Genomic DNA, 26,088 nt, shown 5'->3' with positions numbered 1-26,088 from the left:
GAATGTAAAAAAAAAAATTGCAGCCCCCGGAACCCAGTTTGAAAATGTAAGTGAAAGCAACCATCAAGCTCATTTAAATACTGTCATATATATGTGATGTACTTACAGAGCCTGTCCTGGTCTTTTGCTCGCCGATGACAAAGTAGAACCAGCTGATGGTGACCAACGAGTTCAGGATGAAGGATGTGAACATGTTTTTATGCAGAGTGATTCGCTCACAGCTCAAACATCTGCACAAACACCATTCATTCATCCTATAAAGCCTTTCCAAAAATACCGAAGGGTTTTGGGGCTTTATACAGTAAAGGGGTCATGGTCATTTTAATAATATGTTCCTTGAGGTCCACTTATAATGTTAAAGAGTGTGTAGCTGTGTATGAGTCTTGTTTGTGTTTGTTGCTCTCACGTACTTGAAGTAGGAGAAGATGCATATGGAGATGAGGAGCGATATGATGGAGAGGACGTGTCCCACCATAGTCAGATAGTAAACCACAATCGTAAGCTGCAGGAGGAACCAGAGACTCAGATATTATAAGACAGACAGGATTATGCAATAATGATTTCATATTTAAAACTGAAGCTCAACCTTGAGTTTCTGCTTAGTGTAGGCAGAGCACTGAGTGTAATTGGACCAGATTCGGTTGCTTTCTGGGTGACGAAACCATTGACCGTCTGAGTCACACACTTTGGTCACTTTTTCTGAAAGAACAAAAGGTCAAATGTGAAAAGACGTGTGTTTGCGTGCATCACAAAATACCGTATGTGGCCAGTGTTGAGGGTAACACATTACAGGTAACGCAAGATACACAATCAGATTACTTTTTAAAGTAACGCATTGCTTTAAAATTTTAAATATCCAAGTTTCTTTTTCAGTAAGTAAGGCAAGTTACTTTGTTTTGCCATTTATTGACAAACAGCTCTCCTGTGAATGAATGATTGAGTGTACAGGTGTGAATTAGCCTTTCCTTCAGCCTGAGGTTTATTCATTTAACTTTTATTGTGAAAGGAACTTTACATTTGTCCATGGTTTTTTTGTTTGTTAAAAAACACAAGCAAGCCCAGCCGAGATGAGAAAAAGTAACTCAAAAGTAACGTAACGCATTACTTTCCATAAAAAGTAACTAAGTAACGCAATTACTTTTTAGGAAGTAACGCAATATTGTAACGCATTACTTTCCATAAAAAGTAACTAAGTAACGCTATTACTTACTTTTTAGGGAGTAACGCAATATTGTAACACATGTCACAGACACGTCAGGTTCCACCCTTCACCAATCACAGCGCACTCCATCCCCAGAGTACTGATCACCATCACCTGCACCTCATCACCACACTCATCACCAGCACTACAAGACTCACAACCACACAGCACTCCACGTCCGGTCTCGTTCGCATATACTGCTACCTATGCTTACCTCAAGGACTCTCCTATCGATACTACCTGTCTCCAGCGTGTATCCCTCCTTCCGTGTTTCCTCTCTGCTGTGTGGGTGTGTTCCTGTCCGTCCCTCTGACCTCCAGCGATCTCCAGTCTCCAGCAATCTCCAGGCTCCAGCGTCATTCTACCGTCTATGCAAAAGACAGTAACTCTCTCACTCATATCACCTTCCTAACTACCATCAACCGCTTAACTCACCTGCTCCACTTCCCATGCTCTACTGTGGTCAATAAACTACCATTCCTGTTAACACCTGTGTCTGCCTCCTGTCTACATGTAACAGAAGACCGGACCATAACCGAGACCCAGTATGAGCCAACCGAATCCCTTCCAGTAATTGGTAGATGCGCTTCGGCGCACATTTCCTCCACAACCCACTCCAGTTACTGTCCATTCACCTGCACCAGCGAACACCAACCCATCTGTCAACAACCCTCCTTCACTACCTCCGTATGCTAGTCCCATGGCCAAACCGGCGCCCTACTCAGGATCGGCGTAGAATTGCAGTGGTTTCCTGCTGCAATGCACACTGGTCCTGGAGATGCAGCCGCACTTGTACCCGAGCGACACTTCCAAGATAGCCTTCATTATCTCTCAGCTCAGCGGCAAAGCATTGATGTGGGCCGATTCCATCTGGTCACAACAGGGTGCGGTAACGCAATCATATACAGCGTTCATTTCCCACTTCCGGGAGGTTTTTGGGAAACCTATCACAGATTCGTCAGCTGGTGAGAAACTTTATAATTTAAAACATGGATCCCTGTCTATTTACGATTATGCTTTGCAATTCAGAACGCTTGCAGCAGTCAGTGGATGGAATGAACAGGCGCTGATAACTACATTTCGGCAAGGATTGGAACCTCGGGTACGGCTGCATCTCGCTGCATGCGAGGACTCCATCGGCCTTGAGAAGTTCATCCAGCATTCCATTCGCTGTGCCACTCGCATGCAGGCGTGCATCCAAGAGCACCAGGACCAGTATCCCTTCAACGTGCCCTTCCGCCGATCCGAACCCGTCAGCTCCCCAGAACCAGCCCACGAACCCATGGAGTTAGAGAACTCCCGACTAACCCCTGAAGAATGCCGCCGTCGGCTGACCCTACGTCTCTGTCTGTATTGTGGTGAACCTGGGCATGTCATAGCTGCATGCCCCACCCGACCTCCGCGACCCATGGTGAGTGCCATTATTCCTGCTGATCATAAAATGAAACCACTCACCACTGTCGTCACTCTTACTGCCGCTAATGTCTCCCTTTCAGTGGTCGCGCTCCTCGACTCGGGGTCAGCCGGCAACTTCCTCTCCGGTGCCATCTGCCGCCAGTTACGCCTCAAGACCACTCCGTCTCCGACCACCTACAGGATCAGCTCAATAACCGGAAGACCCCTTAGTCGCAAGCACGTCCGTACCGTGGCTGGACCAGTCACTCTCCAGGTTGGGCTTTTACATCGGGAAGAGGCTCACATGCTGGTTCTGGAGGATTCCACCGCTGACGTGGTTCTGGGGCGCCCCTGGTTGTAGCAGCACAACACTACCATCTCCTGGAAAACGGGCAAAATCCTGAAGTGGGGCGACACTTGCTTCTCACAATGTCAGACTGAACTTCCTCTTCCATCCTCATCTCTGCCTGATCTGACTCTTTGTGCCACATCCATCGAAAGTCCAGTTGAACAACGCTCTGTTGATGTTCCTAAGTGTTACGCCCCCTTCAGCGATGTCTTCTGCCCGCAACGGGCTTCCAAGCTGCCTCCACACCGGCCATGGGACTGTGCCATTGACCTGCTTCCGGGTGAACCAGTACCAAGGGGTAAGATATACCCACTATCCATCCATGGATAGTGAAGGCCATGGAGGAATACATCCAGGAAGCCCTCGACCAAGGTTACATCAGACCGTCTACTTCCCCTGCTGCGTCCAGCTTCTTCTTTGTGGCAAAAAAGGACGGAGGCTTGCGGCCATGCATCGACTATCGTTCCCTCAACAAAATCACTGTTAAGTTCAGATATCCCCTTCCTCTCATCCCAGCAGCCCTCGAACACCTCCGTGGTGCCACTGTGTTCACCAAGTTGGACCTCCGCAGCGCGTATAACCTCATCCGGATACGTGAGGGGGACGAGTGGAAGACTGCCTTCATTACCCCTACTGGTCATTATGAATACCTCGTCATGCCGTATGGATTGGTAAACGCCCCCTCCGTATTCCAGGATTTCATCCATGAGGTGCTCCGGGAGTTTCTCCATCGATTCGTCCTAGTCTACATCGACGACATCCTCATCTACTCCCGGAGCCAGGCCGAACATCGCCAACACGTTGCGGAGGTCCTCAACCGTCTACGTCAGTACCATCTATTCCTCAAGGCCGAAAAGTGTTCTTTCCACCAATCTTCAGTTTCCTTCCTGGGATACCACATTGATCACAGTGGCATCCGGATGGACGAGAGGAAGGTGGAATCCATCACAACCTGGCCAGAACCCACCACTATAAAAGAACTCCAGCGTTTCCTAGGTTTCTCCAATTTCTATCGACGATTTATCAAAGGTTACAGTTCCATCACTCATCCACTCACCAGTATGTTACGCAACAAGCCCAAGTCTCTGTCCCGGACCCCGGCAGCCACCAAAGCCTTCTGCCACCTTAAGAAAGCCTTCACCACCGCTCCCCTCCTAGTCCATCCAGACCCGGAAAAGCCCTTCGTCGTGGAGGTGGACGCCTCCACAACCGGAGTGGGAGCGGTGTTGTCTCAGCAGCAGGGGACGCCAAGTAGACTCCACCCATGCGCCTTCTTCTCCCGCAAGCTCAGCCCGGCGGAGGTCAACTACTCCATCGGTGACAGGGAACTTCTCGCAGTCAAGCTTGCCTTGGAAGAGTGGAGGCATTGGTTGGAGGGAGCCAAACATGCGTTCCTGGTGCTTACTGATCACAAAAACCTTGAGTATCTTCGATCAGCCAAGAGACTAAACCCCAGACAAGCCCGTTGGGCCCTGTTCTTCTCCCGCTTCAATTACACCATCTCCTATCGTCCCGGTACCAAGAATCTTAAAGCTGATGCTCTCTCCCGTCTTCATGCCCCTGACGAACAGATCGAAGAACCAGAACCCATTATTCCAAGCTCCCTCATTGTAAGTCCTATTACCTGGTCCGAAGAAACCATTCCCTCCTCCAATGCCTCCACGAACCCTCCGCCGGGCTGTCCACCTGGCTTGCTGTACCTCACTCGGACACGACGCACTCCCACCATTCACTCGGCTCACACGTCACTTAGTACTGGTCACCGGGGGTGAAACCCTCTCGTTGCTAAAAGAACGCTTCTGGTGGCCAGGGATGGCAAAGGATGTCAGAAGGTACGTGCAGGGCTGTAGGGAGTGTGCCATTTCCAAGTCTCCACGTCATCTTCCAGCTGGTAAGCTCCTTCCTCTGCCCGTTCCAGAACGCCCATGGTCACACCTAGGAGTAGATTTCATCACTGACCTGCCGGTCTCAGACGGTAATACCACCATCCTAGTGGTAGTAGATCGGTTCTCCAAGTCATGTCGTCTGATCCCACTCCCAGGTCTGCCTACTGCCATGGAAACAGCTGAAACACTCTTCAATCAGGTTTTTAGATACTTCGGAGTACCTGAAGATATTGTATCTGACCGAGGTCCCCAGTTCATATCCAGAGTATGGAGATCGTTCTTCTCGCTCCTAGGTGTGGCCGTTAGCCTGACGTCGGGGTACCATCCACAGTCGAACGGGCAGACGGAAAGGAAGGTACAGGAAATTGGCCGCTTCCTACGTACCTTCTGTCATGACCACCAGGACTCTTGGAACCAGTTCCTAGGTTGGGCTGAGTACGCCCAAAACTCCCTGAAGCAGTCGACCACTGGACTCACCCCATTCCAATGCGTACTCGGCTTCCAACCTCCACTGTTCCCCTGGGATGGGGAACCCTCCGACGTTCCTGCTGTGGACTACTGGTTCCGAGAGAGCGAGAGGGTCTGGGACTCAGCTCACCATCAGTTGCAGCGGGCCCTGCGCAGACGCAGGATGGTCGCGGATCTTCTGCGTTCTGACACCCCCATCTTCCAACCTGGTCAGTTGGTGAGGCTTTCTACCCGAGACATCAGAATGCGTCTGCCTTGCAAAAAGCTGAGTCCCAGGTTCATTGGCCCGTTCCCCATCATCAAGCAGGTCAACCCGGTCAGATATCAACTCCGTCTGCCACAAGCGTATCGTATTCATCCTACTTTCCATGTTTCACTACTCAAAGCTCACCATCCCTCTGTTTCCCCCACAGGACCTGACGTAGTTCCCGCCGAACCCCCCCTTCCACTCATCCTGGAGGACGGTACGGCCTACAAGGTCAATGAGATCTTGAACTCCCGACGTTGCGGTGGTCAGCTGGAATATCTTGTGGATTGGGAAGGATATGGTCCCGAGGAACGCTCCTGGGTCCCAAGGAACGTCATTTTAGATCCCAGTTTACTCCAGACATTCCACGACAGTCATCCTGAGAAGCCAGCTCCGCGGGGTAGAGGACGACCACCACGGCGTCGGGGTTCTCGGCCCTCTGGAGCGGGCCGTGGAGGGGGGGGTACTGTCACGTCAGGTTCCACCCTTCACCAATCACAGCGCACTCCATCCCAAGAGTACTGATCACCATCACCTGCACCTCATCACCACACTCATCACCAGCACTACAAGACTCACAACCACACAGCACTCCACGTCCGGTCTCGTTCGCATATACTGCTACCTATGCTTACCTCAAGGACTCTCCTATCGATACTACCTGTCTCCAGCGTGTATCCCTCCTTCCGTGTTTCCTCTCTGCTGTGTGGGTGTGTTCCTGTCCGTCCCTCTGACCTCCAGCGATCTCCAGTCTCCAGCGATCTCCAGTCTCCAGCAATCTCCAGGCTCCAGCGTCATTCTACCTTCTATGCAAAAGACAGTAACTCTCTCACTCATATCACCTTCCTAACTACCATCAACCGCTTAACTCACCTGCTCCACTTCCCATGCTCTACTGTGGTCAATAAACTACCATTCCTGTTAACACCTGTGTCTGCCTCCTGTCTACATGTAACAACACATGACCTTCCATAAAAAGTAACAAAGTAACGCTATTACTTACTTTTTAGGGAGTAACGCAATATTGTAACATTACTTTCCATAAAAAGTAACAAAGTAACGCTATTACTTACTTTTTAGGGAGTAACGCAATATTGTAACACATGACCTTCCATAAAAAGTAACAAAGTAACGCTATTACTTACTTTTTAGGGAGTAACGCACTGTTGTAACGCATTACTTTCCATAAAAAGTAACTAAGTAACGCTATTACTTACTTTTTAGGGAGTAACGCAATATTGTAACGCATTGCTTTCCATAAAAAGTAACTAAGTAACTCAATTACTTTTTAGGAAGTGACGCAATATTGTAATATTACCTTCCATAAAAAGTAACTAAGTAACTCAATTACTTTTTAGGGAGTAACGCACTATTGTAACGCATTACTTTCCATAAAAAGTAACTAAGTAACGCTATTACTTACTTTTTAGGGAGTAACGCAATATTGTAACATTACTTTCCATAAAAAGTAACAAAGTAACGCTATTACTTACTTTTTAGGGAGTAACGCAATATTGTAACACATGACCTTCCATAAAAAGTAACAAAGTAACACTATTACTTACTTTTTAGGGAGTAACGCAACATTGTAACGCATTACTTTCCATAAAAATTAACTAAGTAACGCAATTACTTACTTTTTAGGGAGTAACGCAATATTGTAACGCATTACTTTCCATAAAAAGTAACTAAGTAACTCAATTACTTTTTAGGAAGTAACGCAATATTGTAACATTACCTTCCATAAAAAGTAACTAAGTAACTCAATTACTTTTTAGGGAGTAACACACTATTGTAACGCATTACTTTCCATAAAAAGTAACTAAGTAACGCTATTACTTACTTTTTAGGGAGTAACGCAATATTGTAACGCATTGCTTTCCATAAAAAGTAACTAAGTAACTCAATTACTTTTTAGGAAGTAACGCAATATTGTAACATTACCTTCCATAAAAAGTAACTAAGTAACTCAATTACTTTTTAGGGAGTAACGCACTATTGTAACGCATTACTTTCCATAAAAAGTAACTAAGTAACGCTATTACTTACTTTTTAGGGAGTAACGCAATATTGTAACACATGACCTTCCATAAAAAGTAACAAAGTAACGCTATTACTTACTTTTTAGGGAGTAACGCAATATTGTAACATTATTTTCCATAAAAAGTAACAAAGTAACACTATTACTTACTTTTTAGGAAGTAACGCAACATTGTAACGCATTACTTTCCATAAAAAGTAACTAAGTAACGCAATTACTTACTTTTTAGGGAGTAACGCAATATTGTAACGCATTACTTTCCATAAAAAGTAACTAAGTAACGCTATTACTTACTTTTGAGGGAATAACGCAATATTGTAACGCATTACTTTCCATAAAAAGTAACTAAGTAATGCTATTACTTACTTTTTATGGAGTAACGCAATATCGTAACACATTACCTTCCATAAAAAGTAACTATGTAACGCAATTACTTACTTTTTAGGGAGTAACACAATATTGTAAAGCATTACTTTCCATAAAAAGTAACTAAATAACTAAATTACTTTTTAGGGAGTAACGCAATATTGTAACGCAATACTTTCCATAAAAAGTAACTATGATACTCAATTACTTTTTTAGGAAGTAACGCAATATTGTAACATTACTTTCCATAAAAAGTAACTATGTAACTCAATTACTTTTTAAGGAAGTAACGCAATATTGTAAAGCATTACTTTCCATAAAAAGTAACTAAGTAACTCAATTACTTTTTAGGGAGTAACACAATATCGTAACATATTACCTTCCATAAAAAGTAACTAAGTAACGCAATTACTTACGTTTTAGGGAGTTACACAATATTGTAATGCATTACTTTCCATAAAAAGTAACTAAATAACTAAATTACTTTTTAGGGAGTAACGCAATATTGTAATGCATTACTTTCCATAAAAAGTAACCAAGTAACGCTATTACTTAGTTTTTAGGGAGTAACGCAATATTGTAACGCATTACTTTCAATAAAAAGTAACTAAGTAACGCTATTACTTACTTTTTAGGAAGTAACGCAATTGTTACGACCCTGTCTCCTATTGCTTTCTGACGGTGTGATTGGCTGCAGACAATCATGCCTAATTGATTAATTTGTGGGCGGAGGGTATAAAAGTTGTTTCCACCTGCTCATCAGGACTTCTTCTGGGGGAACATCTCCAGAGAAGTCATTTTGCTCCACTTTTCTGGTTTAGTTATCATTTCTCAACATTCCTCACCAATTGTATTATTATTTTTCCCCTGTATTGTTTAAATCCCTAGACTTTGTTATATTTCTGTAATGGATCACTATTTTTGTTTAATAAATAATCTTGTAAGTCAAACTATTAATTTTGCATGTGTGATCCTCTTTATGTAACGGTCGAGAACGAGCTGGCCGTGACATAAATTGGGTGTCTCGTCCGGGATCCTTTGGTGTAGGAATGTTGGTGAGTATGTTATTATTTTGTGAATGGTCATCTTTATGACTGAGAACTTTGGTTAGTTAGAGTGTTTCCAGCTGGGTTGTGTATGAACACTGTTTGTTGTTTTGTTTATTATTTTACTTTCTTGTTTTTGAGGGTTATCCTGGGTGGAGATCTAACTCTCTGTCGGGGGTACGCTTTCGGACTTTCAGTCGGACTGATCGTCACTGAGTTCAGCGTTTAATGCCGCCCCGAGCCCGGTACACCTTCGAAGACTAGGTAGGCATTAGTTAGTGTTTTCTGGCAGATAGGAGCTGGAGTTTCTCAGATTATAGAGGTGAACCTATTCTACAAAATTCGTGAGTAATTTTGCTTGTGTTTATAGTACGTTATTCTCTTTCCTTCGTGCCTACAATGTGTGACTTGTGGTAAGTCGTTTGTGAATGAGTAGGTGGCGTAATAGACGGAAGTAGTTCCGCTTCGAAGCAGTGGCTTATGGGAGTTGTAGTTCTCGTTAACACGACCATCTCACGTGTGTGAGCGGGTTGTTTTGTTTGTGTTTTTGTAGTATAAGTGTATGTACAAGCAAAATGTCTTCGGTGCTCGAGGATTTCTTTGCTTGTCCCTCAGAAACTTTATTTGAGAAGTGTACAAAGGAGCAGTTGTTACAAATTGCTGAACGCTTCAGTATCGATCTCACTACTCATGATAAGCGACTGAAGGAAACACTTGTGTCTACGTTGAGGCGATCACTCGTAGAGAGGGGAGTTTTGGAGGTAAACCCTGAGTTTATTGCTCCTAGTGAGTCTTTTGTGTTTTCTCCTTGTGAGGTTGACATTGAAAGTGAATCAAAATTTCTAGATATGTCCCAACAAGAGAAACAGCTGTATTTAGACTCTGCGAAGATCCGCGCTGAGCGTCAGGATCGCGCTATGAAAGAGAGCGCGGTAGAGCGAGAATTCGTTGTGCGAAAACTGGAACTTGAGTTGGAGAGAGAACGGGATGATCGAGCGTTTCAGTTAAGGAAGTTGGCGTTAGAGTTGTCAGTTAAAGAGGCAGAAGCTGCCCGAGTTGACGTCCCTCCTGTTGTACCGCGGCCGGTTGAATCACCTGTGTTTGACGTTCACCGGAATGTGAGATTAGTTCCGCCATTTTATGAAAAGGAAATAGAGAAATATTTTTATCACTTTGAACGTGTTGCTCTATCCTTGAAATGGCCGAAACAGTTTTGGACTTTGCTGTTGCAGTGTGTTTTCACAGGAAAAGCACAGGAAGTGTATTCTGCTCTCACCCTGGAACAGAGTGGTGATTATGATGTGGTGAAATCTGCTGTGTTACACGCATATGAACTCGTGCCTGAGGCGTATCGCCAAAAATTTTGAAATTTTAGTAAAATTGACGAGTGTACTTATATTGAATTTGCAAGAGAAAAGGAAAATTTGTTTGATCGATGGTGTAATTCGATGAAAGTCACAACTAAAGATCAGTTAAGAGAATTGATGCTTTTGGAGGAGTTTAAGCACTGTGTTCCTCATGCTGTAGCTATATATCTCACTGAACACAAGGTGAATAAACTTTCTGAAGCTGCTATCATGACTGATGAGTTCGCGTTAACCCATCGTGGGACATTAAGTTTAGTCAGCTTTAAAACTGACGCAAAAAAGTCTGATGCGATGGAGTCTTATTTTGTAACATTACTTTCCATAATAAGTAACTAAGTAACACAATTACTTACTTTTTAGGGAGTAACACAATATCGTAACACATTACCTTGCATAAAAAGTAACTATGTAACGCAATTACTTACTTTTTAGGGAGTAACGCAATATTGTAATGCATTACTTTCCATTAGGGATGCACCGATATGAACATTTTGGCCGATACCGATAACCGATAATTCTTAATATTTGAAAGCCGATAACCGATATATTGGCCGATAAATCTAAATACAAATTTTAATAAACTCTGAGAGCCTGATTACAAAAACAAAAGGCTCACCATTAAAAGCCATGTCCCAAACACTTCAACATAAACCAAACCTATACACTACAGTAGCCTATTTGAACCAGTGTGAGATTCCTTACCTTTTCAAATTAATTTTACACTCCTATGGCCAAATTTTTTTTTAACACTTTACAATAAGGTTTAATTTTTGTTAGTATTAGTTAACCAACAATGAATGAACAATACTTCAACAGGATTTATTAATATTAGTTCATGTTAATCTCAACATATTCAGACCCAAAGTTGTGTCTTTTAACATTAGGTATGAACTGTGAATGGACTGTTACAAAACACAAACATTTTATTACTAAAAGAAACAAAGGTTATTGCTCTCTGTTTGTTCATGATAGTTAATGCATTAATAAAATGAGACCTTATTTCTAAAATGTTACCAAAAATTATATTGTCTAAAAAATAAAAATAATATACCTAAATAATGCAAACAAGTAATTGAACAGCATTACTTAGGCTGCATAATAAAGAATCAGAATGCAAGTGCATGAAAACCTCCGCACAGACGATAAAGAAATGGTTTTAATCAAACCATATTGTTGATGGAAATGATACGAGAACAATAAAAGTGCTAATTATAAAAAATAATGCTTCAGTGTTTTTGAAAAAAAAAATATGTTTAATATAACAGTAATAGTAAACATCTGTAATATTAGTCTAGTCTAGGAATAATGTTGCTGTTTGAGAGCGCGCTGAAGCTGGAGAGAATGAACGAACAACCATAAACTGAAGCGCTTAGAAGTTTAATTAACAACTAAACGCATCATATATGAGAACAATCAGATATTTATACAAAATAAATATAATATTACAACTTATATTAGCACAAAATCACGCATAGGTGAAGGGTTATAACTCCTGTGGATGCTCTTCCCCTGTTTGAGAGCGTGCTGAAACTGAAGATGATCACCGGTACAGTGAAGCACTGCGGGTTATTGACTTAACGAAACACATCCTATATGACTTTAATCAGATGTTTATACTACAAAAACGTAATATTACGACTTACATATGCTTAAAATGACGCGAATGCACAAGCGAACTTGACTGTGCTGGTCAGAATGCGTTGTTGACGCTTCCCACAACAGCGCGCTGAAAAACAACTAAACCCAGAGAATTCACTACGTTTTATAACAGAAATATTCTCATTGCGTTATGTATAGGACAGTCCCAGTAGTTATTAATGCTGTGCATTTCTGTTGGAAATGCGCGCGCCGGTACAATGAAGTGCTTTACTGCATCGTTAATGAACTCAACCAAACGCATCCTATATGGGATTATATACACAAAATAATAAATATAATATTACAACTTACAATGGCACAAAAGGCTGTGAATGCACAAGCAAACTTGACTGTGCTCGTCATGAAGGTGCAACTCCGTGGGCGCGCGCTGAAGCTAAAGACCGGTACAATGAAGTGCTTTACTGCATCGTTTATTAACTCAACCAAACGCATCCTATATGATATTACATACACAGAATAATAATAAATATAATATTACAACTTACAATGGCACAAAAGGCTGTGAATGCACAAGCGAACTTGACTGTGCTCGTCATGAAGGTGTAACTCCGTGGGCGCGCTCTTCCCTCAACAAACGCGCTGAAACACAACGCTCTTTTACAGCCTATTCTATTCTCATTATCATTTTATGTAGATTATAGAAGACTTGCGCTGCACATGTTGCACATAACTGTATTTTCCTTTTCGAAGTGATTCCAAACATATTTAGAGCAATTCAAACCCATCATGGTGGACAGCGCGTCCGTCTCAGCTGAAGGAAATAATACATTATCTATCGGCTTGACTATATCGGTCAAATTTTCTTATTGGACCGATAACGATAACATCAAAAATAATCATTTATCGGCCGATAACGATATGTTGCCGATATATCGTGCATCCCTACTTTCCATAAAAAGTAACTAAATTACTTTTTAGGGAGTAACGCAATATTGTGACGCATTACTTTCCATAAAAAGTAACTAAGTAACTTAATTACTGTTTAGGGAGTCACGCACTATTGTAACGCATTACCTTCCATAAAAAGTAACTAACTCAATTACTTTTTAGGGAGTAACGCAATATTGTAACGCATTACTTTCCATAAAAAGTAACTAACTCATTTACTTTTTAGGGAGTAACGCAATATTGTAATGCATTACTTTCCATAAAAAGTAACTAAGCAACTCAATTACTTTTTAGGGAGTAACGCAATATTGTAACGCATTACTTTCCATAAAAAGTAACTAAGTAACTCAATTACTTTTTAGGGAGTAACGCAATATTGTAACGCATTACCTTCCATAAAAAGTAACTAAGTAACTCAATTACTTTTTAGGGAGTAACGCAATATTGTAACGCATTACCTTCCATAAAAAGTAACTAACTCAATCACTTTTTAGGGAGTAACGCAATATTATATTTTAAACATGGTCTCAGACTTTTACATTGGAATAATATTTCACTGTTTTTACTGTATTTTTGATCAAATAAATGCAGCCTTGGTGAGCAGAAGAGACTCTTTCAGAAATGTTAATAGGTCTTACAGACCCCAAACTTTTGAACTGTACTGTACATATGATATTGGTAATCATGACGTTTTCAAGTTATTTGTGTCATAAAGAGGCTCTTTTGCATTATTGTGAGTGGAGAGATGTCATCAGCTCACCAGATGGATCAAAATCCTGGAAGTGGGCGGGGCAGTGCTGGACGGCGGTGCCGGGGGCGGAGTCTCCCCAGCAGAGCCATCCGTCCCAGGTGCGATTACAGTACGGGCCTGCAGAGGGCGACACTTTAAACAACAACTTACACAAACAACAGACATTAATGCTCGTGCTGAAAGCCATTTTCATTACAGCTTGAGCCAGCATTTTTAGCCAGCAATGAAAAGTTATTTTACCAGTGAAATCATTAAAAAGTGTTTTGAGATAATAAGTCTTAATAATAATAATAATAATAATAATAATAATAAGATAATAAAAGATTGTTATTTTAGTATTTTTTATTTACTACCATACTATACATTTTAAATTAGCTCATTTATCAATTTTATTTTTAGTAATTTTGTTATGTGCTTTTGTTTATATATATATATATATATATATATATATATATATATATATATATATATATATATATATATATATATATATATATAACAGGATACATTTACTCAAGCAAAATTTGCATAACATATTACAGCTCATTTTCAGTTAATATGTGTACTATATTATTATTCATATTTTAATTTTTCATTGGCAACATTGTTAAATGTACATTTTAAAGAAAAATCTGCCAATTGTAGTGTTATTATTGCTAACTATTGCTAACTAAAACTATACAAATATTACTTTGAACTAAAATAGTAAAATAGTTTCCGTTAAAGTTGAAATTAAATAATATAAATATTAGATGAAAAACTTAAAAAACTGCGGATGATAAAGCACTAAATTTTTAAATGTTAAGTGAAGCTGAATTAAATTAAGTATATATATATATATATATATATATATATATATATATATATATATATATATATATATATATATACACACACTTACTTTAATTCAGCTTCAGTAATTTTACTGCTTAAACTTGTTTAATTTAATTTCTCATTTTTAATTTTCAATTTAATTTTAATTTACATTTAACATTTTTCAAAAAAGATTTAAGTTTAAGTTTTTCATCTAATAGTTGTATTATTTAATTTCAGCTTTTAACGGAAACTATTTTAACGCTAAATAAATTTGACTTGTTTTCAGATAATACAATAATAATACAAATCGTATTAATTAACTTTATGGCCAAATATTGTAATTTTAGTATTATTATTTACTACTATACTATATATTTAAAATGTATTTTTATATTTTCAGTTTTAATTTATTTAAAGTATTTTGTTACATGCTTTTGTTAATATTTAAGAAAATGTGCATACACATACACATGCATTTACATATACACACATATATATATATATATATATATATATATATATATATAGTATTTTAGTTAGAAAATGTAAATGTCCTTAAATTTTGTGCTTTATCATCATCAGTTTTTCATCTAATATTTATATTATTTAATTTCAACTTTAACGGAAACTATTTTTCTATTTTAGTTAAAAGTAATATTTTGTATAGTTTTAGTTAGCAATAATAACACTACAATTGGCAGATTTCTTTTAAATGTACATTTAACAATGTTGCCAAAGAAAAAGAAAAATATGAATAATAATATAGTACACATATTAACTGAAAATGAGCAGTAATATGTTATGCAAATTTTGCTTGAGTAAATGTATCCTTTTTTAAAGATGTTTGTAACTTTACACTAAAACAGAAACACTGAGACGAAACCTTCTTTCCTTCTAACTCTCATAGGAAACAAACACTAACATTACTTCCTGTCTGCAGTGGATTCTGGAAGTTTTATCTCCACACCAGCAATAGCTACAAGCCATTAAGAGGCAGTAATTCAATTAGAGAAACACAATTACGCACTCATTTTTTATCTATGTTCATTAAACAATTATCAACTTCTCCGTGGACTGAACGATCCTGATGTGAAATCCATTATCATTTCAACTGGAGCTGCAAAAACATTCAGGAACTGATTATATCAAAACAAATGTTAGAAATCTGAGTATTTGATTCACCAAATCCTTCTTTGCAAGTTTTGCATGGCTAAAGCACTTTTCACTTGCTTAACTATTTTGCATATTGTCTTAATTTATGCACGTGTCGTTTGAGCTCAACACTAAGCGGAGTACCGTCTCTCACCTGGATCTCTGCGTGGAGGCTCGTACATTATTTTGAGGTAACACTCAAACTGGGCGGAGAGGATTTGCTCACGGGACACGCTCAGATCAGCAGGGGATGCTGGGATATCGCTCACCTCCTCGTCTGACATCATCGCCGCTATAAGCACATCCTCGCAGTGACACACCTGTGCTCACATTAAACCAATATTAGACATAATACTTTACAATAAGGCTTCATTTGTATCTTCAACAAACAAAAGTGCAGTTTTAATAACTGACATTAACAAATATTAATGTGGATTTGGAATTATATGTGGATGATGTGAAATATTAAAAACAATTACTTTTTAACATTAACTGATACTGTAGTGATAACATCATTTTATTATGTTAAAGGAATAGTTCACCCAAAAATGAAAATTCTGTCATCAGTTTCTTTGTTCTGCTGAACACAAAAGAATATATTTTGAAGAATGTTTGCAACCAAGCAGATAGAGCAACCATTGACTACCATAGTAGGGGGAAAAAATACTATGGTAGTCAATGGTTGCTCTGCTTGGTTGCAAACACTCTTCAAAATATCTTCTTTTGTGTTCAGCAGAACAAAGAAACTCATACAGGTTTGGACCAACGTGAGGGTGAGTAAATTATGACAGAATTTTCATTTTTGGGTGAACTATCCCTTTAGGTAATTTATTGTATTTTTCTATTAGATGCACCGTTTTCTAAGCCGATATAGCCGATTATCAGAATATTATCTGCCCATACGATAGCGATTATTCAGAATTATATTATCTGCTGATACCATCATTCAGAATATTGTCTGCTGATACGATAATTCAGAAAATTGTCTGCCGATACGATAATTCAGAATAATGTCTGCCGATACGATCATTCAGAATATTATCTGCCCATACGATAGCAAATTATTCAGAATATTATCTGCCCATACGGATAGCAGATTATTCAGAATATTATCAGCCAATACGGATAGTGATTATTCTGAATATTATCTGCCGATACGATTATTCAGAATATTATCTGCCGATACGATTATTCAGAATATTATCTGCCGATACTGATACCGATTATTCAGACTATTATCTGCCGATACCGATTATTCAGAATATTATCTGTCGCAACCGATTATTCAGAACATTATCTGCCGAAACGGATATGATTATTCAGAATGATATTATCTGCCGAAACCGATTATTCAGAATATTATTTGCTGATACCGATATTATTATTCAGAATGATATTCTCTGCCGAAACCGATACTGATTATTCAGAATATTATCTGTCGAAACGATTATTCAGAATATTATCTGACGAAACCAATATGATTATTCAGAATTATATTATCTGCCGAAACCGATTATTCAGAATATTATCTGCCGATAACGATTTTTCAGAATATTATCTGCCGATACCAATACCGATTATTCAGAATATTATCTGCCGATACCGATACCTATTATTTGGAATATTAATATACCGATTATTGGCCAATGTAAAAATAGAACTGAAAGATGAATAAATGCTGTATTGTGAGCTGACGCACCTCTGTGTCCAGAAGCAGATGAGCAGCAGCAGGAGTATATTATCTGTCGCAACCGATTATTCAGAATAGTATCTGCCGAAACCGATATGATTATTCAGAATGATATTATCTGACGAAACCGATTATTCAGAATATTATCTGCCGATACGATACGATTATTCAGAATATTATACGCTGAAACCGATACCGATTATTCAGAATATTATCTGTCGAAACGATTATTCAGAATATTATCTGCCGAAACTGATATGATTATTCAGAATGATATTATCTGCCGAAACCGATTATTCAGAATATCATCTGCCGATACCGATTATTCAGAATATTATCTGCCGATACCGATTATTCAGAATGGTATTATCTGCCGAAACCGATTATTCAGAATATTATCTGCCGATACCGATTATTCAGAATGATATTATCTGCCGAAACGATTATTCAGAATATTATCTGCCGATACCAATACCGATTATTCAGAATATTATCTGCCGATACCGATACCTATTATTTGGAATATTATCTGTCGAAACGATTATTCAGAATATTATCTGCCGAAACCGATATGATTATTCAGAATGATATTATCTGCCGAAACCGATTATTCAGAAAATTATATGCTGAAACCCAATCGCACTACAGCGACTTATTGTTTGAATTTAGTGATAGAATGGACAGAATTTAAAAGCTTGAGACTTATTTCCTATGAGAAGTAACAGAGCACAAGCTCATTGCGATTATTGGACGGGAGGCGCTACAAATAATGTTTGGTTTAGGGAAAAACTGCAGACCTGCAACCCTGGCATGAACTAGGGGTCAAATAGAGCTTGTGTTATTGTGGCCATAACTCGCCCTAAATTCAACACAAGACGTTTTCTTCACATACAGCATGAGTTGCAGTCTTGACAGGATACAATCGGCCCTGATCATCGGCCGTTTTTAAACAATCGGATAGTGAAAATACTTGCTTTTATCGGTCAATACCGATTATCGTCCAATACATCTGGGCGTTTCTAGTTTCATGTGGTTTGTTTGGATTCTATAACAATGTAAAAAATTGTGAGCTGACGCACCTCTGTGTCCAGAAGCAGAATGAGCAGCAGCAGGAGTGACCGGTTTCTTGTCATGACGCACATCTGCCACTCAGACAGGGGGCGCTAGAGAGCATCTGTGTCTGGGGTCAAAGACAAATATCTGCATTTTACAACATATTATTGCTTCATCAGGATTTGGTGCTGCGGACATAAAATAACAATAAATATAATTTGTGTTATGTCTAGTGGAATCTAGTTTTTTTGGGGGGGTAGCTCCAGACCAGTCGACGCTACAGCATCCCCGCTTCTGAGCTTCACAGAGAAAATGGATTTTGTTTATACTGGAAACAGACAATCACACTCGATCCCTGCGAGCCCCCAGATATCAACCAAAAGGCGTCAAGCCCCACAACCACCAAAGACTGTGGGCCCAGCTCGCTCTGCCCCTCCTCCTGTGAGATTTCTTCGGTCACAACGCCATGGCACACACCCTCCTCCATCTGCACCAAAAACAACTGATACCAGCTCTCAGTGACGTGTTCTGGGTCCACGCAACGTCAACAGCAATCTTATCAAATGTTTACAAAACATGCGTGAATCCAGTGTGCCTGCTTCTTTCTCTATTTCTGTTCTGTTACGTGATAGAAAGTCCAAGGCTTTCTCAGGCCGTATGGCAAACCCATCTAATCTGCTGCCTGTTACTTATCAAACTAAGATTACTATGGGGGAAAAAATTAAAATTAATACTGTTAAGTTAGCACTCTTAAACATCCGTTCACTTAAAAACAAATCATTTCTAGTCAACGACTTAATATCCACAAACAACCTAGATTTTTTGCTTCTAAATGAAACGTGGCTAGAAGACAGCTACAGTGCAACAGTCCTCAATGAAACAGCTCCTCCTAACTTTACTTTTATGAGTGTCTGCAGACCAGTCAGAAGGGGCGGGGGGATCGCTGCTCTATTTAAAGATGTCTATCAATGTAAGCAAGTATCATTTGGTGATTATTTGTCTCTAGAATATCTGGGCATTGTGCTAAAAGGTGCACCACGCATCCTGCTTATCATTATTTACAGGCCTCCAAAATATTCTCCGGCCTTTATTGATGACTTTACAGAGCTGTTATCAGCAATCTCATCTGAGTATGACTGTTTTGCTATTGCTGGGGATTTTAACATTCACATTGACAATGCTGAATCCAGTACAACAAAAGATCTCATGACTGTTCTTATCACTTTTGATTTGACACAACATGTTCACGGACCCACACATGATCGTGGACACACTCTAGATTTACTTATCAGTAAGGGGCTAAATATTTCATCAATAGTTATTAAGGATGTGGCACTGTCTGATCATTTCTGTATTTTCTTTCATATATCAATCTCTCCTGCCATTGAAACTAGATCTGTCTCTGTCAAAAAGAGATGCTTAAATGAGAACACTAGTGTGCTGTTTATGAAGGCTATATCTCTAACACCAAGCATATCTGCAGACTCTGTTGATTTTCTCTTTGACTCTTTTAACTCAAAAGTTAAGGGTGTAATTGATGATATTGCTCCTGTGAAAGTCAGAAAAAAGAGTAGCAAACAAAAAGCACCTTGGAGAAACTCAACAGCAGTGCAATTAATGAAAAGACAATGCAGGAAATCTGAACGCTTGTGGCGAAAGACAAAACTTGTAGTCCATTACAACATCTATAAAAACAGTCTTCGTGCTTTCAATGTGGAACTAGGCAAAGCTAGACAGACCTTCATTTCAAATATTATAAATAGAAACATAAACAACACACGCACTCTTTTTGCTACTGTTGAGAGACTAACAAACCCCCCGAGTCACATTCCCAGTGAAATGCTCTCAGACAGCAAATGTAGTGAGTTTGCTTCCTTCTTCTCCGAGAAAATCATTAATATCAGAAATGCGATCAGCACATCCTTCAGTTGCTCTGAGGTGAGTCAGATCAGACCACAACCTCAGAAAATTATTATGACTGATTTTGAAGCAATTGATGGTAAAATTTTAGAAGAAACGGTACAGCACCTTAAAACATCAACCTGCGCCCTTGACACACTCCCCACTTCTTTTTTCAAAAGTGTGTTTAACTGTTGAGAAGCAGATCTCCTAGAAGTGGTAAACGCCTCACTTCTTTCTGGGACTTTTCCAAACTCCCTTAAAACTGCAGTAGTTAAGCCTCTCCTGAAAAAGAGAAATCTGGATAACTCCATACTGAGCAACTACAGACCAATCTCAAATCTCCCCTTCATAGGCAAGATCATTGAAAAAGTTGTTTTCAGTCAGCTGAACAAATTCTTGAACTCAAACGGATACTTTGACAATTTTCAATCTGGTTTCCGACCGCATCACAGCACAGAGACAGCGCTCATAAAGATTATAAATGATATTCGCCTCAATACAGATACAGGCAAAACGTTGATTCTGGTACTACTGGACCTCAGTGCTGCATTCGACACTGTTGACCACAACATACTTCTTGACAGGCTAGAAAATTGGGTTGGGCTTTCTGGAATGGTCCTCAAATGGTTCAGGTCATACTTAGAAGGGAGAGGTTATTATGTGAGTATAGGTGACCATAAGTCTGAGTGGACATCCATGACATGCGGAGTCCCACAAGGGTCAATTCTTGCACCACTCCTTTTCAATCTGTATATGCTGCCACTCAGCCAAATAATGAAAAATAACAAAATGGCTTACCACAGCTATGCTGACGACACCCAGATCTACTTAGCCCTATCACCTAATGACTACAGCACCATTGACTCTCTATGTAAATGCATTGATGTTAACAGTTGGATGTGCCAAAACTTTCTTCAGTTAAACAAAGACAAAACTGAAATTACTACATTAGGAAACAAAGATGAAATTCTCAAGGTGAACGCATATCTTGAGGCTAAAGGCCTGAAATCAAAAAATCAAGTCAGGAATCTTGGTGTGATTTTGGAGTCAGACCTGAGTTTCAGTAGTCATGTCAAAGCAATAACTAAATCAGCTTACTATCATCTGAAAAATATTGCAAGAATTAGAAGCTTTATTTCCAGGCAAGACTTAGAGAAACTCGTTCATGCTTTTATCACCAGCAGGGTGGACTATTGTAATGGTCTTCTCACTGGCCTTCCCAAAAAGACCATTAGAAAGCTGCAGCTCATACAGAACGCTGCTGCCAGGATCCTGAGCAGAACCAGAACATATGACCATATCACACCAGTCCTCAGGTCTTTACACTGGCTTCCAGTTACATTTAGGATAGATTTTAAAGTACTATTACTTGTATATAAATCACTCAATGACCTAGGACCTCAATACATTGCAGATATGCTGATTAAATACAAACCCAACAGATCACTCAGATCATCAGGATCAAGTCAACTAGAAATACCAAGAGTTCACTCAAAGCAAGGAGAGTCTGCTTTTAGCTATTATGCCAGCCGTAGCTGAACCAGCTTCCTGAACAGATCAGATGTGCTCCAACAGTTTCAAATCCAGACTCAAAACACATCTGTTCAGCTGTGCATTTACTGAATGAGCAATGCCACCGTACGTCCGACTGATTGCACCTTATCTTATGCATTTACTGAATGTGCTCTGTGCTTTGTCCGAACTGCTTGCACTTTAATTATGTTTCATTTTAACCCTGTTTTATTTTTAGTTTTTAATTATACTTTTATTTTTAATTATTTTTTATTTTGTTAAGGCTGTCTGGGTGGAAGAGGTTGAGAGACGGGGGAGCGATAAATCAAAATCCCTCCAGTGCGAGGACGATCCGTTTAGATCTGCTCTGACGGATAGATCTGTATAGCCTTGGTGGTGAGAGGAAGGACCGTGTAGATCCGCTCTGACGGTCGAACAAAGTAGAGATAGCCCTGGTGTACCTGTCCAGGAAGATTCGTCTGTAAGGGTAATGTTTAAATGCACAGTTACCTGACAAATATTTTTTTGAGTACTCCCTCTGGTGCGAGGAAGACCCGTTTAGATCTGCTCTGGCGGGTAAAACATCTATAGAGAACGCTCTCAAGTTAGGCCAGGAAGATTTGTCTGTAAGGGTAATGTCTAAACGCTCAGTTACCTGACAAATATTTTTAAAGTAAACCTGACTCTCCATTTTCTTCCACCCCAGATAGGGGATTTCATCTTTATCTTTATTTCCTTTTAATTTCCTTTTAATTCCTATTATAACTGTTATACTATATATATTTTTATTTTATTCACTTATAACTATTTTAACTTCATTTCTGTGTAAAGCACTTTGAATTGTCACTGTGTATGAAATGTGCTATACAAATAAACTTGCCTTGCCTTGCCTTGCCTTGCTGTAAAGGGCATTGAACATTGAGTGAAACCTCGACTGGGATGTTCATGAGAACACACTTGTTTATTTTTCGGAGAGGATGTCGCCCACAGTCTATAAACACAGAGGTCGAAGCCCTCAGGACGGAGCATTACATTCAGCTTAAAATGAAGAAAACAACATCCACGGTCTGGGCTCATGTTCATTGAGTGTGAAGGACGCTTTAGCGGTAAACTAACAACAATCACGTCACTGCTTCTCCACTTTTATTGTGTTTGCAGTGAAAGAAAGGAAACACACAGGGTGGGATTATCATCAAGTGTTTTTCCATAATAATCGTGGGTCAAACTATTAGACGAATCAAACTCTGGGTTAAAGTGATGTGTGAACAGTGTGTGTTATTTGGGCTCTGGGGAAGTGTTTGATTTCCTGTTGCTAGAGTTTCTACAGCATCTCACGGGGCAGAAACAAACGCTCTGTGAATATTTCCCATGAGCTCTCCATGCAGATCTAGAGTTTAAGGTCAAAGGTCACGATCACGAGAGGCTCCGCAGACATGAGAAAACATCCACAGCACTAAACCATGAGTTACTGTGATTATACCACACTTACGGACCAATCATACCGTGGTAAAATCACCGTAACATATGGTGTCAACAGTGACAATATCATAAAATACACACACGTTTAATATTAAATTACAATAAATAATGATAATGTATTGATTTTAGTAATCAATATTACATGATGTGCACACTGATAGTGTTTTTTGTCACTAGCATGATGTTTCTTTTAATAATTAAAATATCGGAAAATAGTATTTTCTATTTTTAGATCCTTTTCTGCAGAATTAAATAAATATCTCTTAAATATCTAAGTTAATACACACACACACACACACTCACAGACACACACACACTCACACACACACACACACACACGCGCGCGCGCGTACGTACACACACACACACGCACATACACACAAACTCACGCACACACACACTCACAAACACACACACACACTCACACACACGCACGCACGCACTCATACACACGCACACACACACTCACATGCACGCACACACACACAAACACACACACAAACACACACACAAATACACACACACACACACTCTCACACGCACGCACGCACACTAACACACACACACACACACACACACACACACACACACACACACACACACACACACACACACACACACACACACACACAGAACTAAATAAATATCTCATTGATCTTTGATGTATATTAATAGTTGATAATTAATACAATAGATATTAATAAATATATTAAATATATGTTTTAAATCTATAATACAAACTATGTATTTTATATTATGTATTATATGATTTATTCATATATATATATATATTTGTTCATTATTTATTAATATATATGTATATACAACATTTAATTATTATATGAAATATATAAAAAATATATATTTATTTATTTTATTAAATATATATAAAATATATAAAAAAAATTAACATAAGAATTTATATTTTATTATATTTAGTCTAATTAGTTTGATCATAACTCCAGTAAAACAGTGAAATATTCCTCCATCTGTTCTCTATGTGAATATATATTTATTCCTGTGATCAAAGCTGAGTTTATCATCATTCCTCCAGTCTTGAGGAGGTTATTTCTGTTCTGAGGGGCAACAGGAAGCAGAAATAGAAGAGAGGCCTTATTTCCTGCGCTGTCTGTGAGTTTCCGTCCTGCTCGACCAGTAACATTAGGATAAAAATAAGCCATTGTTGCACCTGCACAAAAGAAACCTGCCGCAAAACCGGCAGAGACACCTCAGAGTCCACTTCAGTCCGAGCCGAGTGTTCGCTCAGTATCAAACGCTCAGGAATCCACAGGACATTTCCAGAAAATAGGAACATATTCTTCACATCACACAAGCAAACCTCTGCCAAAACATGATCAAACGCAATCATGAGCAACTCTGGCCATCGTCTGCATTCTCTGACAGAACCCAACCATCATCTGCTGTATACGAGTGCTGATCGCTTCTGCTGAAATATAATTAGCCTTTTTATTTTCCCATTGCTGAGTCCAAAAATAACAGTGTATGATTGGAGGAGAGCCAGAAAACTACGCACACGCACACACACACACACACACGCACACACACACTCACGCACACACACACACACTCACGCACGCACGCACAAACACACGCACGCACGCACACACACGCACGCACACACACACACACTCACGCACGCACGCACAAACACACGCACGCACGCACACACACGCACGCACACACACACTCACGCACACTCACGCACGCACACACACACTCACGCACGCACACACACGCACACTCACGCACTCACGCACGCACAAACACACGCACGCACGCACGCACACACACGCACGCACACACACACTCACGCACACTCACGCGCACACACACACTCACGCACACTCACGCACGCACACACACTCACGCACACACACACGCACACACAGACACACACTGTGTTCGGAATGGTTGCTAGAATGTTCTGGGTGGTTGCTAGGGTGTTGCCATGGTGTTCTGGGTGGCTGCTGGGGCGTTGTCAAGAAGTTGTGGATGGTTGACAGAGTGGTGACGGGGCGTTTTGTGTGATTGCCAGGGTGTTACCAGGTTGCAGTAGAAAATGTAAGTGGTATTTTGAGTGGTTGTTAGGGTGTTGTCAGGGTATTCTATGTTATTTCTAGAGTTTCTTGGTGGTTGCCAGGGAACTGTCAGGGTGGTCTAGGTTGTTGGCAGGGTGTTTTATATGGCTATAAAACACCCTGGGGCATTACCAAGGCCATCTAAGTGGTTACTAGTGTGTTGCCAGGGTGTTCTGGCTGGTTGCTAGGGCATTATCATGCTGTTCTATGTAGTTACTAATGCATTGCCAAGGTGTTCTGGGTAGTTGCTAGGGAGTTGCCATGGTGTTCTGGTTGGTTGCGAGGGCATTATCACCAAGATGTTCTGGGTGGTCATTAGGGAATTGCCAGGGTGTTTTGGGTGGTTGCTAGAGTGTTCTGGGTGGTTGTTAGGGCGTTGCCAGGGTAGTCTAGGTGGTTGTTAGAGTGCTGTCATGTGTTTTATATGGCTATAAGAGCATTTCCAATGTGTTCTGGGTGGTTGCTAGGGCGTTGCCAGGGTAGTCTAGGTGGTTGTTAGAGTGCTGTCAGGGTGTTTTATATGGCTATAAGAGCATTTCCAATGTGTTCTGGGCGGTTGCTAGGGCGTTGCCAGGGTAGTCTAGGTAGTTGTTAGAGTGCTGTCAGGGTGTTTTATATGGCTATAAGAGCATTTCCAATGTGTTCTGGGTGGTTGCTAGGGCGTTGCCAGGGTTTTCTGGGTGGTTGTTAGAGTGCTGTCAGGGTGTTTTATATGCTATAA

At 40.0% G+C, this 26,088-nt stretch overlaps 1 protein-coding gene across 2 annotated transcripts in view; it reads right to left on the bottom strand.

Annotated features, from left to right (window-relative positions):
• Positions 1-26,088, bottom strand: part of calcrl2 (calcitonin receptor-like 2) — a 57,599-nt gene that overhangs the window by 26,421 nt on the left and 5,090 nt on the right. The window contains exons 2-7 of one of the 2 annotated variants that reach the window (XM_079803038.1): positions 18,402-18,502; positions 15,787-15,952; positions 13,674-13,796; positions 587-699; positions 411-502; positions 107-230 (exon numbers count right to left, since the gene is read on the bottom strand). In XM_079803038.1, coding sequence (XP_079659164.1) covers positions 107-230; positions 411-502; positions 587-699; positions 13,674-13,796; positions 15,787-15,952; positions 18,402-18,464 — 681 coding nt within the window. In that variant the 5' untranslated portion in view covers positions 18,465-18,502. The remainder of the gene's footprint in view (positions 1-106; positions 231-410; positions 503-586; positions 700-13,673; positions 13,797-15,786; positions 15,953-18,401; positions 18,503-26,088) is intronic. The other variant, XM_079803039.1, reaches the window with a different exon arrangement.

The sequence above is a fragment of the Gobio gobio genome, assembly GCF_949357685.1.
Source record: "Gobio gobio genome assembly, chromosome: 21".
Classification (NCBI taxonomy): Eukaryota; Metazoa; Chordata; class Actinopteri; order Cypriniformes; family Gobionidae; genus Gobio; species Gobio gobio.
The sequence above is the reverse complement of the archived record's forward strand: the minus strand, read 5'-3'. Positions and strand labels throughout refer to the sequence as shown.